The 17,017-nt window shown below is 39.2% G+C and overlaps 1 protein-coding gene across 1 annotated transcript in view; it reads left to right on the forward strand.

The window, feature by feature from the left end:
• The window catches only part of LOC137187672 (CD81 antigen-like), a 31,626-nt gene extending 14,609 nt beyond the window's left edge, over positions 1-17,017 (forward strand). The window contains exons 3-8 of the mRNA XM_067596754.1: positions 7,532-7,629; positions 7,742-7,816; positions 8,542-8,661; positions 10,594-10,689; positions 12,843-12,926; positions 13,788-17,017. Of these exons, the coding sequence (XP_067452855.1) occupies positions 7,532-7,629; positions 7,742-7,816; positions 8,542-8,661; positions 10,594-10,689; positions 12,843-12,926; positions 13,788-13,850 (536 nt within the window). The 3' untranslated portion in view covers positions 13,851-17,017. The remainder of the gene's footprint in view (positions 1-7,531; positions 7,630-7,741; positions 7,817-8,541; positions 8,662-10,593; positions 10,690-12,842; positions 12,927-13,787) is intronic.

Here is a 17,017-nt window from a genome sequence, read left to right on the forward strand (position 1 = left end):
CTTCCTGTACCTCTGTCTGCCCTTTTTTTCCCTCCCCTCGCGTCTCCATCCCCCACTGCCAGCAACTTTTCAATATGGAGCCCTACATCTGCTTGTCTCCTTTCTCTTTACCCCTACACACTCACAATCACCCAGTGGTTGCCTGGTTAAACATAGATTAGTTGATGTACAACTGAATAGTGTGCTCATGTTTTACTTTAAAACTAAATGAAAGAGTTCGAGGGGTGAAATGTTCTACGCTCCTCAAACTTGAGTTCATAGTTCCTGTTAAGTTCAGTTTCATTCATTTTCTGAATAACAAAGATGTTAAAAGATCACTTCCTTCCAGGTTATGAAATCATGAGACATTTTGTGGCACAGTTGACAACTATCATGGCAGGGGAGGCTGGGACTGAAGTAGATAATGATCAGACCTATGACTGTCACACAATCATGTGATATTAGTCAAACTGACACAAAGTTGGTTTTGGAAAGTGTTTTCCAGTACAGTTAAGAGCTTGTTTGTGATTACGCTAAGAATGGTTTATTACAACTTGAGTTTTATTTTTGTCGCTCCAACCATTAGTTCGATCAGTTATAGGTTTTAAACAAACCGATTAGTCAAATTTATTTGGAAGAGAAAACAAAGACACGGTAAAACCATTTAAATGTGTGTTGTAAACATCCGTTGCAGTTTGCTATCATTTTTTAGTGGAAATTCAAACTACCATTCAAATAAAAGAAAAAAATTAACTACTCAATTCATAATAATGTGTTGGAAGTGTTCTTAAAATGAAACTGTTCATCTACCATTGCGAGCGCTGTTAGCCCATCAGCACGCTAAGCTATCATTGTACCCTTTGTAGTGAGCTGTGCTGAACGGATACTGATGAAACCAAACCATCTGAGAAGTTACGTCTGTAGACATTGTAGATTTGACACCATTGATGGAAATGGTGGATAACGGTGAGGCTATTTGTAAAATGCACCTGCCTTACATAACGTTAGCTTGTCACTGAAGTCAGCCAGCACTACGTACAGAACCTTCATTTTAACTTTTTGATTAGCCTACATGGGTTGCATTCAAATTAAATAAAAAATGTTTTGTTTTTTTAAATTGACTTTGCCATTTACAGACAGACCTCTTGGCCCACTGTACTAGTACAACTGTGCTGTCCTGTCAGTAGGACATTCATTCAACTCATGAAGTAATTTAATTTTTTAATTCAAGTAAGTCACAAGACTGAGCTTGTGATCATAAGTTCTGAAATGGTTTTAAGTGTGGTAACTGGAAATCCATAGTTGATGTGAATTACAACGGAAAAACACATTGAGTTAATTATAGGAGATCAATGAATGTCATTTAATTTGATTATGGTTTTCACAGTTGATCTGCACTCTGCGGGGTTGCAGGCTCCTGCATGAACTGCTTTGGAAATTTAAGCTAGTAAATGGGTGCAAATGCTCTGACAGTTAATGTGGAGAACAGCTGCACACGCACACACACAGATCCATCCCCCCAGTGGTAAAGCATTTCGCTTACTCCGGCCTAATATTTAACCATAATTCACATTACCATGCAACTGTTAATGTTCACGCAGGGAGCAGGTAATCCCAGCAGAACATCACAAGTTCTTTATTTTTAATGATTTCTGTTTTCATGGGGTCATCTTTCACATAAAGTGACCAAGACCAGTGGAGCTTCAGGAACTACTTGACTCATCTTCCTGTTCAGCAGTAAACCACATAGTCTTTCACTTACTAAGAAGCAAATGTCACTGCTTCTAAAAGTAGCAGTGACAAATTCACATGAAATTATGGTTTTCCCCTAGGTTTCTGGGCTTAGGCGCTGTGGTTGCTATGCATTTTCACATTTTCTTTACTAAATAATTGAGTTTTTTAAATGATCATTTAAAAAAAAGAATAATTCAGAACAGGAGTAGAATAGATTTATATTTTAAATATGATAAAACATCGTTTCCCTCTCTTCATTCACACTCTAGCTCGCTTGACCACCGACTCTCCCTCTCTCTCTTTCTCTCATCTATTTTACAGTACAGACTACAGTGTGTCACTTAAATGCTGCAGCTTGGGGGTTAGCTCCGAAGTTAGCAACAATGGGTTAGCCTATCCTGAAGACGCTAAACAGAGAAATAGAGAACGGAGAAATGTGTGGCTGCTAATCACACCCCCCCCCCCCACCCCCACCACCACCACCACCACCACCACCACCAAACCAAACCACCCACTCAACAAGCATAAACATGTAGACAAGCGATATTTTCAACTGTTTTCCCGCAGTGTCCCATCCACCGCCTGTATGTGTTACACAACCTGACTTTGCTTTGTATTTGATAAATTCTTATAAATGTAGCTGCTGGCTGAGACAAACCGGCCCCGCCTCTCTACCAGCGGTACCTGCAGTCAGTGAATCACATCAGCAGCAGAGGGAGGAGGACAGAGGACAGGAGGAAAGACTTCCTGTGCAGACAGCAGCTGTGCACACGCCCCTTGAATCAGATTGTAGTGACAGATGAGTTGAAATTGTATGTTGTGTGTGTGTAGATTGTGTTTCATAAACAATCTGGCAACTTGGGTAACGTCAGACAAACATACAAAACTTATGGATCTGTGTGTATGACGGTTATTCATAATAAAGATTGAGGGCCATGCAAATTACAGGAGTCTCCCAGGAGAAACAAAAAAATGGGAGCACCCGCCCTCAGACAAAGACAGCAGAGGAGAGGACAGAGAAGCTAGCATGACCATAAATGAAACCAAAACACTGTAGAGAACTTGCAGCATAGTTTTTTTTTTCTGTTCATTTGGCTTAGGGGCTGTGAAAAAACACTTGGGCATTGTGCCTAAATGTTACAATTGTAGGAAAAACCCTGGAAACCCAGCATCACACTGTAATATGTGTCATAGTTCTACCAGACCTACAGTGACTGTATACATATCCGGTGGTTTACCGTACCAGTTCACAAAAGTAGAATCTGAGTCAGAGGACTATCCCTGTGCAGGGTTTCCCACGTCGCTCAGCTGCATTTGGAAAAGAATAAACTTGCCCAGGAAGGGACTGAAAGCTGAGATGTACATATTCAACTATTAATTTTACCCATGATCCAGAGTTCTGCTCCACATGTTTATTGGCACATGCTGTTGTATGAACTGGATTATAGCTTTCCTACACCATACCATCACATTTCTAGGACTACAACAAAGCCTGCTGTAACTATCTGTCAAAAACAGAACAAGCAGTCTTGTTATACTGTAAGATATTGATGGAGAATAAAAAAAACAAAACTAACTACAATTTCTACTACGAATTAAACTACTACCAAAAGAATACCAATCTGCAGTCAACACTGTAGACTAAACTTGAAACCTGAAAATGTCTGCAGGTTGAAAAATCGAGTGTCCTACATGATGTTCCATCAGGAAGATCTTTTCCATTGCAGTTATCCTAATCTCTGAATTCCCCTCGGAATATCCGATATTCTTACATGGACGAACTGCAGTATTATTAATAAGCTTCCAAGTTGTAATGGAACAGGAAGCAGCAGAAAGGAAGGCTTTCATTGTACAATAAACAATAGTAGGATAACTTTAACATGGCAACTAAGCACATCTGGATAAAATATTTGGTATGTTGTTATATTAGATGAATCATCTCATGGAAATTCCACTTGCTGTATTGCTATATGTTGTTTCCAGCTGTGAGCGGATAAACAAACACAATAGGTTTAATTTCAAGAACATAGATGGCTTTTGATTTTCAACATCAGAGAACTTCCATAAAGGAAGGGCTATGCTCGAAATAATCTAGTTCATAGCTGAACGGCACATACAAAAAGTGACTTTTTTTGTGTGAACAGTGAAAAGATAGAGCTTGGGAGAGAAGTTCATACCCTGCCTACTTTCATACCTCCGCACACCTGACCAATCGTGGCATAAAGTTGGCGTGCTTGTTTCGGAAAGTTAGAAAAATTTCATTGCACCACTTCTGTCGTCAGTAAGCTTTGGGAAATTGGGACACTGTTGGACCATCCAACAAGCACTTCAGTTGGAACACACAGATGATTTAAGTAGCAATAAAAATTATAATTAAAACACTGACGGGAATGATAAGCCAAGTATGGGAACCATTTCTTATTCAGAATTATCACTTGATAGCACATGTGATCTTTTTATTTGTGGCCTTGAAACTTGAGAAGACCTTGACACATCTCGTGGCAATGTTGCAACGTACGCAGGAATGTAATCCATCAGCTCCTCCTCAGTCTGTATAAGGGAGATGCTGTAGGGCTGATGAATAGAGGCAGACAGCAGAGAACATAATAGGAGAGGATTCATGAGGAGATTAAATCAAGACAGACAGGAAAAGACATTTAAGTAAATGGAATTATTGAGAGCATAATTTCAAATGAGCAAATGCAATACATAGAAAGGACGGGTGGTGCTGTGGTAAGAGAGGGAGAGATTGTGATTGCCAAACAGCATTGGAAGAGGGAGGGGAGAGACTGTGTCAGACTGGAGAGCCACAATATAAGAGATGGAGGGACCGCTTGGTCAGTCGCCAAGATATCGATTTATAAATTAGCATTAGTGTATGTGTGTGTGTGTGTGTGTGTGTGTGTGTGTGTGAGTGGCTCTGTGGGCAGAAGAGTGGTGGGGGATGGGGTATACGAGGTAGGGGACCCGTTAGTGGTCCAGAATCGAATTATGTCTGAGCTGACAAGCAGGAGTAATGATGCTGGGGCTGGACACAAAGAGCTCCACTCCCAGATTCAAGCACAATAAGACAGTGGGAGAATACCCTGGTACTCACTGACGTCAGCGTTTGTGTTTCAGTCAATATTTGTGAGGTCAAAAAATTATTTGTAGTCTGATGAAGTTGAGGTGGGAAGTTTGTTTCATATATAGCCCAAATGTTTAATATTAAATTAATTAGAAGACATTATAATGTAATGCTTTTAATTAATTCCCCTTCACCTTTCAAACAACATACCCGCTGCCTCCCAGCAGGGTCACTAAGTGTCGCTAAGCTAGCTTGCTCCTGTTGGTTAAAGAGGTGACAAAAGAAAAAAAGTATTTTTTTCTCTTCACAGAGTTGTGCATCTTTCTCTGAGGAACATCTTCAGGATCAAAAAGCTGCCAAAGTAACTGAATTGACCAGCTAGCTGCTGCCGTTCACACTCTGGTTCTTCACTTAGATGCTGAATAATAGTCCAAGCTCTAGCTAGCTAGTAGCCTGCTCCGTAGCTAGCTTGTGCAGCTTGTTATGCAAAATAAACGAAGATGTGAATTACTATGTGCACTGTTCATTTAAAGCAGCAGCTTGTTGGTTGGTTGAGAATTTGTTTGATGTTGTTGCTATAGCTAACAGGAGCTAACTGGCTGAATTTGGTAGTTTTTAAATTTGCTTGCTTAAAAGAGTACTGCACTGATTTAGATTCACAATGGACTGTTAAAATAAAAGGAACAAAATCAATGCAGCAGAACCAGAGAAATGGTCTTTTTTTATTCCATGCATTCTTATTCCTTGTCAAAACCAGCCACATAAATTACCCATAATGCAACTCGACAACCGACAGTTTGGTCCGAAATTCGGGTGTGTGTGCTAGTAGCAGCTAATGTAGCCTCAAGACCACATGAGGAGTGGGCTACAGAGGTCTGCTAACCTCACTACTTTCTAACTCCATAGCCCCAGATTTATTTTATTTGTTGGCTGAAGACTACAAATAAAATAAATCTGGGGCTGTGGAGCCCCAACCAACGCTGACTCAAGTGACATCACTCGAGGCAATTTATCAGATTTCACACAGCTCCCTCTGGAGATACAAAAGGCTTCATACTGTTTTTTTCACATATACAGTAGTACTTCCCAACACCTGGAAACACACTTTAATGTGTAAAATCGGTGGAGTTCCCTTTTAAGAGAGGCACAGTGCATGTGATTGGCTGAAATGGGAGTGAACAGTGAATGATGATGACACCACAGTGGCATTATCAAATAAAATGTGACATGAAATGAAAATGTCATTGGGAAAAATGACTTGATTAAATAAAAACAGATTTTTGGAAAAGAGTATAAAATAAAAATGATAAAAACTTGATGTTATGAAAATAAGAATGATGAAGTAATTTATAATAGTTTCAGTAATTTATTAGATTATTTCAGACTTTATTGTTTTTATATATATTATACAGTTTATTCATCACATTATTTATTTCTATTTAGTTATTGATTTATTGAATATTAAACACTTTAGGGCTCCATGTTTTTGGGGGGTATTGTTACAATGATAAAGTATGACAGTTGGTTGCTGAATAGCATCATTTTTATTCGAGGAGCTGCCACATTCTCCACACTTTTTCACCACATCAATATTTGCTTATTGTGTCCATGAATGCACCTCTCATCATCAACTAATGCTCATGTCTCACTTCTTTCTTTCTCACTTCTTCTCACTCTTTGTTCATGAACACACCACCACTCAGCAGTCGACCTCTCAAATGTGTCTATGTTACCACAAAGATAAAACAAATGTGAACTGTGATAGTTGACCTCAGTTAAACACGTCTCTGCAGTTACATTTTTTAAAGTTTACTGCACTGAATGGAAACCAACCTGCTGGACGGAAAAACATTTAACACAGGAAAGTCTTAGGCAGTCATGTATATTTATAGAACTAAAACTTGCAAAAACAGCAAATCGGTCTTTAAAGGAAAAACAAGGCAGAAGTGATTTTCTCTTCTCCAGTCCCATCTTTCCACCCAGCTTTTAGCTTGCCTGGCTCACACTACACCAGACCGTTGACCTGAACTTTCATCAGCCTGTTTTTCACTTTTTTTCTCTCAGCTGTTGTACTAAAAGGGCCAAAACACAGCGGGGGGTTTACAGCCACACACCTCCCCAGATGAATAGAACTAAGAGCAAAGTGAAAAACCAGGAAATGAGTCTATTTGTGATGAGAAGGTAGAGCACATTCACACACTTTCTTTTGGGAGGGGTGGGGTTACAGCATGTCAAGACATGCTGTAACCCCCCCCCTCCCATCCTCTTATAGTTAAATATTAATCCTGCAAGCTTCTGATAGCATAGGGCCGGAAAAACTGCTCAAAACTGTGAGATAAGTGTGTGTGTTTTATTTCCTGTGTGGAAAATAATGTGCTAAACTATGGAGTAGACAATTTACATAAGAGAACACGAAACAACTTCCTGTGAACATAACTGGAACATGAGTCGCTTTATACAACTGGCACTAAAAAAACATCATTGTGCCCTCTGCTGTCCATCAGATGTTACTGCTTGCATGTAGGTATTTAAATGAGGCGGAGGATATTTACAAGGTTTTAAAACCACTGTGGTTTTACAGCCTTTTCAGTGGTCTGTGCTCTAGTAATAGCTGTTTACATGAACTTGAACTGCTTTGAAAGCATGAGTATTTAGTCAAGTACACCGGGCGTCCCTGCAGTACTCCTGTCAGTCCTACCTGTTAATAAACTGCGTTGCCATGGATATTAATCAGTCTGTCTGTTTATCCAGGTGTCCACATCCTGATCGCTGTCGGCGCTGTGATGATGGTAGTCGGGTTCCTCGGGTGCTATGGTGCCATCCAGGAGTCCCAATGTCTCCTGGGAACTGTGAGTCACTGTCACATTTAGCTTATTTTGTCATTAACCAATCAAGGAAAACCCCATCTTAGCTAAAGCCTTACCATAACCGTTTATCCAATGTTTTCATTCTGTCCTGCAGTTCTTCGCCTGCCTGGTCATCCTGTTCGCCTGCGAGGTTGCAGCTGGAATCTGGGGCTTCATGCACAAAGACACAGTGAGACCATGCATACACAGACACACACACACACACACGCACGCACTTACACCAGAGCTAGAAATAGGCATGCAACATTTAGCAGTACAGTAAATTCAGGAACCCTCATTTATTTCAATGGGATTGCTGTGTTGACTCTGCCAACACAGAGGCCTCCTGCAAAAAAACACAGTGTTGTATTCAGATGGACCTGGCTAAACATGTGCTGCAAAGCAATACCAAGTCATTCTAATCAAACACATGCAAGCACACATTCCTGGGAGATTACTTTGAAATGTGAACAGGGTAATTCTACAGTTAACCCACATGATCATTGATAAAACTGATAAATGGACTGTGGCCAGAGTTGTAAAGTCTGGTCTCTTTATAAACCACTGTGTTGTGGTTTTGTATCTGATGAACCTTCAGACTCATCAATCTATCACTCAGACCAGCGTTTTTGTAGAAACACACTCACACCAACACAGCTTATATTTAATGCAGCGCTGTTTTCGGTCTGAATGGCTGGTCACTTTTTCTTTACTGTAACTGTATATTTAGTGCTGCTGTGAATGCAACAACAACAAAAAAATCTTAACAAATTAAACACTTCTTCCATCTCGCTGTATTGCCCCTCATCACTCCAAAGCTTTGCCTGAATTGTAGTGTATTTAGTGATTAATTTTCAAGGTAACAATATTAAGTTTGAGGCAGAGCTAACAAAAACCTCTCTGTTCCTGTTTCAGGTGTCAAAGGAGATGATCAACTTCTATGACTCTGTGTACGACAAGGCCATATCATCAACTATTGTTGAACAGGAGAAGAAAAAGGCAGCCTCCACTGTGCTCAAGGTCTTCCATGAGACGGTATGAACATACGCTATGTAATGTATATTTTGATACAATGTAAAAAAAAACCAAAAAAACCCCTCCCTTGAAAGAAGGAAGAGAGCATGCTTAATGGTTAAAGCAAACTCAAGTCTTCATTGCAGTAATCTACTGTGCACATGTAAAAATAAACACCCTGAAAGAATCATGTGACAGCTGAGTGTTCAGTGTAGCAGCAGGTGTACGTCTGACCCAGATACGTGTGAGATGTAATACATAAACATAGCCACAAGGTAGAGCTCTGCTTAATACAGGCAGTCTGACATCACAACAACTGCATATTCAAGAGTTGTGATAACAGTTAAAGTTCTGGACACATTCACTAAACACAGTACATGTCAAGGTACTTTTTCAAATATTTGCCATCATTTTTGCTGTGTAACAAGTATTGTTACACTGTGTTGCGCCACAGACATGTCAGAGGTTATTGGACTATTTGTTGCATAAATATTTCTCCAAGCAGCAGCAGAGGATCCATCATGGAGCACAATAAATCCTCCCTCAAGGATGAAACTCACTGCACAGCTGAATGCAGCATAGTGACTTGCTTTCAGTTGGCGTTAATTGGGAAGTAGAACATAAATAATACCAATCAGCTCTGACAGATGGCTCCCAGTGACTCAGTCTTGGTGGTGACTCATCCTGTGCATGGGCAGAGACGTCTGGCCAGCGACTATATATCATTTTAATGGTGCACTTTCAAGCTAAAGTTGACAATATGAGAAAATCCTCACAACAGCTATAAAATTCTGCTAGTAATGATTCACTCATGTCCATCTCCAGTGTTGATTTTTGGGAAAATCAATTTCTGGTGACTAACAGCAGGTCATCATGTAGCACATTAGTGAACCTTATGTGTTTACTTCACTTCTCTGGTGTCACGAAAAGCTCATGAAATAATGACTGATTATGAACATTTATAGTCGAGATTGAAACTAAACCTCATATATCATAAATAATGACAGGCTGGTAGAAACAAGATAAAAAGAGGCATCTTAACCATAATGTCATCATAATGCCATCAATTGTGATAATTCATAAATTGTCTTGAGTCGTTTTTTAAGAGAAAAATTCTCTGATTCCAGCCTTTCAAATATGAATATTTTCAGTTTCTTTGAGTCCTCTATGACAGTAAACTGAATATGTTTGGGTTGTGACAAAACAAGACATTTGAAGACGTCATCTTGGGCTCTGGGAATCAGTGATAGACATTTTCTGACATTTTGTGGACCAAACAACTAATGGATTCATCAAGAAAATAATCAACAGATTAATCGATAATGAAAATAATTGTCAGTTGCAGCCCTTGTTATAGCTGCTTTTCACTCTCTGATGTATTGAGGAAAATCCCCGCACTGGTGCTGATGTGCATGTGTGTTACTAGGTTACCAAATGATCTTGCATACTTATTAAGATGGCTTGTCAGTTTCCATGATCAGCAGATGGAGTCATAGTAGTTTAGATTGTGAATTCAATGCTAAGCTTTGCCAGCCCAAACCAAGCAAAACCAAAGAGGAAAAGCACCAGATTTCCTCACAGGGCATCAAACAGATCAGGTGTGAAAGCACCATAACTAAGAGGATATGCAAAAACAATTCATACAACCTGTTGATCAATTGTCAATAAAAATCTATGGAAACATACAGATGACAGTTTTTGTCTGTTGTATGTTTCAACTAATATGTTTATGAGAAATGTGGAACGTAAAATAATTACAAGTAACGATGACATGAAGTAGGAACAAACACTTTATAGAGGCTATGTGCAAAATTTGCATGATACACAAGAGTGTGTTGTCATTAAACTGTTAAACCAGTAGATAACAGAAACCAAATAAGAATGGGGGGTGACGTACAGTAAGTAGAGGACGAGGGAGCGCTACTTCATCACTGTGTTGTCTTTGTGTTTCAGCTGGATTGCTGTGGTAAAGGCCAGGGGACTGCTATCCTGACCAAACTTACAGACTCACTCGGCGTGACCAATTTGTGCCCCAAAGGAACTCCAACTGTAAGTGTGATCACAGTTTTCTCACCACTTTCATGCATGCAACAGCTTGGTCACACTGTGAGGTTGTGTTCACCACACTCAGCATAAAACTTCAACAGCGCAGCAACAAATGTAGGTACTGTGTGTTACTGTTCACTTCATTCTAGAGTAAAATATATCTCAGATTGAAATATTAAAAGTGTGTGATATGTTTTATCAGAAAAAAATGGATTATACATTTGGAGCAATCACAATGGTCTTGAAAACACTGCACTCATTTCTTAAGAACGCACTTCGCTAAAGGAAGACATTGTATCTTGTTGAAGCACAGGTGTTACTAACATAATTAATAATGTCTCCATTTCGTTTAGGTGTACCAGTATGTCATGTCAGTCTGTCAGTTGGAATGTAACCATTTTTTAAGGAGTTGTTCAACAGGAAAATATGCTCATTCACTTTCTTGCAGCGAGTTAGACGAGAAGAGAGAGCCTGGAGATGATTAGCTTAGCAAGCATATGCACTGGAAGCTAGCCTGACTCTCCAAATGTACAGGGAGGATATGTGGGAGGATACGCTCTTCTGTGCAGCGTCTCTGCTGGATGCCTGGCAAACTCACAGTGACCACATGACTCAGAGAAGTCTGCTCCTGGTTGTTGTTCACCAATAAATAACTATACAGCATTTACGATCTAATTTGTGAGCTTTTGAGGTGTTGGTAGGTGTATTTTTGAACTTTGGACAGAGCCAAGCTAGCTGTTTCTCTTTGTTTCCACTATTTATGCTAAGATAAGCTAATCCCCTTCTGGCTCCAGCGTCCTACTTAGAGCACAGACATAAGATTGGTATCGATCTTCTCATCTAACTCTCTGCAAGAAAGTGAATAAGCACATTTCACATAATGTTAAACGTTTAAAATGTCTAAATATCTGTTGTGAGAAAGATCTATGTGGCCAGGGCTCTGGAAATGTTGAGAAACACTGATGTAGAGCTACTGTCTTTCGATGGGATAATGAACAGAGTTTATAATTCCAACTAAATTTGTGATGTAGAGAAGCACTGAGGGCTGTATTCAGGGCTGGAGACATAAGCTGCTTCAGTGCAAAATTTCAGTAGAAAGATATGCAGGGAAGGTCTCTGTATTCAGACTTGTGCTGCACAGGGGATTCATCTTGATTTCTTGGCAGCACATTCACATTACTGAAATGATCTGAGTCCAGTCCAAGCGTCTGAGGTTGCCAGGACTATCTTGTGTTCAGTTTTCTGGAACTGATGTTTTCCTGTGTATTGAGCCAATACTGTTAATCCAACATCAGGTGATAAAAAAAAGTGGATTGATTTTTTTTTTTTTAAATGCATTTTTTACTGTGTGTAATCAACATAATAGACTAAATACAAGAGACACAGTAAGCTATTGTGAAGTAAAATTTAGAGAAAGCATGTTGTAATAAGATTAAATTGATTGTTGAATGATTGCTAAAATAAATCAGACTAAGAGCTACGCTAGCAGCTAGTAAGGCTTAACATTCACCATGTTAATGTTGCATGTTCATATGCTAACATTTGCTAATTAGCGCTGAACACGAATGGGATGGGAATGTCGTTATTTTTGCAAGTATTAGTTAGGTGACTGAACATCCCAAGCAGCTAGCATGGCTAAAATGAGGAGACACAGAGGCACAGAAGGAGGACTGTGGATTTTTTTTGGGACTTTGGCACTAAAAAGACTAACATTGAAATATATCTACTTGATTTGACTTATTTCGACGTCTGAAGCTAATATGAAGCTTTAAACGTTTAAATACATTTTTGCTCAAATGGAGGACTATGGATTTTGTCCCTCATCACTTACATTGTTAGTGCATTATGAAGGGATGTTCTAATGCTCAGTATGAACAGGAGGAACGATTATGGTAAGAAAGCATGTTTCAATGGGGCACCTGACTGTTGTATTAAAACAGACTTGAAAAATTGTGAACCCGTCCGCTAATGTCACATAAGTCCTTACTCTGAATACAGCCCTGAATGAATAAGAAGCCAAACTGCTCATTGGAATAAATATGGAATAGTACTTAAATAATAAAAAGCCAAAGTAAAATATGGCACCTTGTTTTCCCATTGACTTCAAAATCAGTAAACAAGATACAAAATAATATTTTGATGATTTTCCTTTGCAGAGTTGCCACGATAGGATCCAGGAATTGTTCTCAGATAAGATTTATCTGATTGGTATCGCCGCTCTGGTGGTCGCAGTTATTATGGTGAGTTTCAATAACACACTGTATTTCTTCAGCCTCAAATTTATCCAACAGCACACAGCAGGTTACCAAGACACGTTCACCTGACAGCTGAAATCCTAAATACAGTAATGTAGTCATGGGTAGGGGTGTGACTGCTCTTTCACTGCATCAATGCAATTATTAAATGGTTGTAAATAAAACATAAATCTTGTAATATAAAATATAAATGGTGCTGGTTAAAGTGCATCAGTCACCTAAAGGACACAAGGGGAATTAATCTCTCTGACTTCAGGAGCAATCAGTGTGAAATGCTTTTAATCAAACTAATGGCAGTTCTCTGCCATCAAGCTTTTCTCCTCTTGGACTAATTTGACCAACACCATATTTTGTGTATATTTATCTGTCTACCTGTCTGCCTGAGACCTGAAATTACTGGGCTAGATTTAAGTATAGGCTAGTGTTACTCTACATTTTTATTATTATGAATAAATCCCATGAAAATACCAAACCTACCAACAGCAGCAGCAGTGGATTAATACACATTTTTTGTTGCCTCTGAGTGTTTCTGGCAGCAGGACGGTGTGTGTGGGATTGAGTCATAATAAACCACAGTGTGTGTATTCATGGTAACGAAGGAACGTGTCACCAAGTGCAACAGTATGACTCACTGATGTGGTAAAAATGTAGCTCTTTGGCACAGAAGAAAAAGATAAATCAGAGGAATAAGACATATTGATAATAAGAAGAATATAGAATATCACATTCATCCTTTCTGTTGTATCATTTTGAAAGCACAATTTGAGTTGTATATTTTTGCTGGTCATGGTAACCCTACCATGGGGAATATATCACATTCTCACTTGCTTGTGTTTATCATCCCAGATCTTTGAGATGATCTTCAGTATGGTGTTGTGCTGCGGGATCCGCAACAGCCCGGTCTACTAAAGCGACGGTCATCTTGACCAATGAAGGAAGGACGACCTCGCAGTCTCCGTCTCATTCTTTCTCTTCTTCTTTTCTAAGCAGGAAACGTCACATATTTAGCTTGCTGGATTTAGTCAGCTCTTTGAGAAGACAACGTAGACCATCCTCCATTGAGCTTTTTTATTACACTGTCAACAATTTTTTTGTTAGTCACAGATGTTGTTATGCATATTTGACCAGTGCTATCCTAACCTGATATGTAGATATTATATCACACGGTCACACATGATTTACATTTACCAGCTCAGTCCAGCTGGTGATCTAATCCTTTAGTGATTAATTAGTTGTTTACTGCTTCCTTGCCTATGAACATGCTCTTATATTCTTGGTTTTATGGATGTTTTTTCACTGTTTTATGTATAAACTGTATATAAATATATATATTAACAGTGCTTTATGACTGCCTGAGCATGGATATTGTATTACAGTAGATCCTTCTCCTGTATTCTTCCTGCACTCTCTTCTTGTTTGCCTTGCCCTAGACTGAACCAGATGATGGTGTTTAAGACCGGCACTATGTCACAGAGTGGAGAACACACACAAACACACACACACACACACACACACACACCTACGCTGTCCTACAGACTGTACTGTGTGATGTCTACAGGAACTGACTAAAGAATGAATCTCAGTCACTCTTGGAAGCTGGAACCAAATTTATAATGACGTGATGTCTGTCATTTTGGCTCCATGAGGTTATTTGTTGAGTTGTCTTTGGCTGTTTGTTGTTCATCACATGTCCAGAACTGAGAGCTCAGTTGCATAGATCATTTTTAAGATTTGGAGTTGCATAAAGTTGAAATTATTCTTACAAACCATACTTTGGCATATTCATCCAAAAACACAAATTTCTCCTTTTTGGCTCCTAAAATTTTGTCAAAAAGTTCAAATAATGTTATAGAAAGGAAATATCATTAATATAAAGCCAAGTGTGGTTGTTTTCTCCAGACATTTCTAATGACCTCTGAATAGAAACAGAAACAGCAGGAATGGTGCTACCATGGCAAACACTGTGGACACCTTCCTGATGGACAGTGAGAAGTCATCATTTACCTTAAAACTTTGTTTGAAATGTTTCTGGAAACCCTATTTTAGTGGTGATTCTATGTAAAGAAACGTGTGGATAAATCTAAAAGAGGAAAAACTTAAAAGGTTTTCTGCAACTGTGCACTTATTTGTGGAAGCAACTTGCTTAAAGGACCAGTGTGTGAGAAAATAAGAATCATTGTGTTTTTATTACCTTAGAATGAGCCCTTTATGTCTACAGAGGGAGCAGGTCCTCTTCCACGGAGCCTGCCATGTTCTACAGTAGCCCAGAATGGACAAACCAAACACTGGCCTCAGAGAGGGCCTTTTGTGTTTTTTGCAAGTTTTGTGGCCACTGTAGGTTCACTAAACACTTGGAAGGGGAGGGGAGCTGTATTCAGTTGGTTGCAATCTGCAACCTCAACGCTAGATGCCACTAAATCCTACACACTGGTCCTTAAACATTGTAATTGTGTTTCCCAAATCAAAGGAATATCAGTGAACTATGACCCATAACATTCACATCTAGCAAGTTAGCTGATATCTAATCTGACTGTTGACATGAGATGCACCTGTTGTATCCATGTATTGGTTGTGTGGTTTTTCCAACCAACTTCCGTCCACACCTAAGCCATTACTGTGCCTGATTGTTCAGCTCTCAGCTATGCTTGTTGCGTTGCTCATAGAGGAAACACACGGCAAAACTCTAGCCTGTAGCCAGTGTAACGGTGGAAAAAGCCTCGGTTTGGTGTTTTGAACCCAAATCTGGGTTGCCTTGTCTGGTTGAGTCTAGCCCCGTCTCATCTAACCTGTTGAGTCTTTGTACTGTCGTGTTTGTGTGTGCACATACAGAGCAGAGGTGGACACAATACCACGAATACAGTTAAATGCAATTTAACTGTTGGATTCTGAGGTGTATGGAGGCTCATTCCTGCCAGGGAAATAAGATGATAAAATTAGTGATAATTGAAAGAAAGTTTTAGATTTTGGGAAATACACGTATTCACTTTCTTGCTGAGAGTGAGATAAAAACATTGATGCCACTCTCATGTTTGTATGTCAAATATCAAGCTAGAGCTAGCAGGAAATTTGATTAGTTTAGCATAATGATTAGAAGCGGGGCGAAAAAATGTTGTTTGTTTAATCTATACCTAACCAAGTCATATTCAACTTACCTATTATTACATTTTGTCAGTTTCACAAATTGATGACGTACTGCAGTACTGCTGTATTGGATCGCACTCCATTTTACAAGTGTTCATGATATTGTGTCTGCCCCTTTTTGGTCTGTTTTTGAACTGTCTCGGGCTGATTGCAGTGGTGGTATGCATACCAGCAGAGGGCAGCACAGTCACATTAACTGCTACAGTTGACCACAAATCAGCTTTAACTGCCTGCTGATTCAGCCAATCAGAAAACTCCAAACTGGCAACTGAAGATGCTGGTTATTTAGTCAAGTGGAGTTTTTATTCCACTTTATAGGCTTGAAAATATTCTGTCCTGAGGTCTTTTCCTACTAGATCCAGCTGTCTTTGACAATAATGCAGAACTGCACAGCACTCTATGTTCCACACATCATAAACATACACTCACATTAAACCATATCATCTTGTGTAACCATCCATATTATCACAGCTTTGTCAACCAACTAAAACCTTGTCTTGTTAACGTGTCATGCTGAGAAACAGTAAAAGTGTCTTGTAATATTTACAGCTCTGAAGTATTGTACTAATGAAAATCATGAAGGCTGTAGAAAGACAATGTATGCCTTTTTTTCTCTTTGTATTGTGATATCTTTGTCTGGTACGTCGTCAAAGGAGTGAACAGAAAGGGTGGTAGATTTTGTGGCAGTGGCGACTGAGATGAAGTCAAACCTTCAACACAACAGCCAATTTGTTTCCTAGAAATCATTAAAAAGAATGTTACAACACACATCAGTAGAGTATAAGCCAAGCTATGTTCCTCTGAAAGTATTATCCATGTTGCTGCCTTTGGTTACTCTCAGAATCCACTGCCACTTCAGTCTCAACCCTCTCTACTCTTGTAGACTTTGGTTTGCCCAAATATAAAGGGATTAAATGTATTTTACAAATAAACAA

This window comes from Thunnus thynnus, chromosome 1, assembly GCF_963924715.1.
Source record: "Thunnus thynnus chromosome 1, fThuThy2.1, whole genome shotgun sequence".
Taxonomy (NCBI): Eukaryota; Metazoa; Chordata; class Actinopteri; order Scombriformes; family Scombridae; genus Thunnus; species Thunnus thynnus.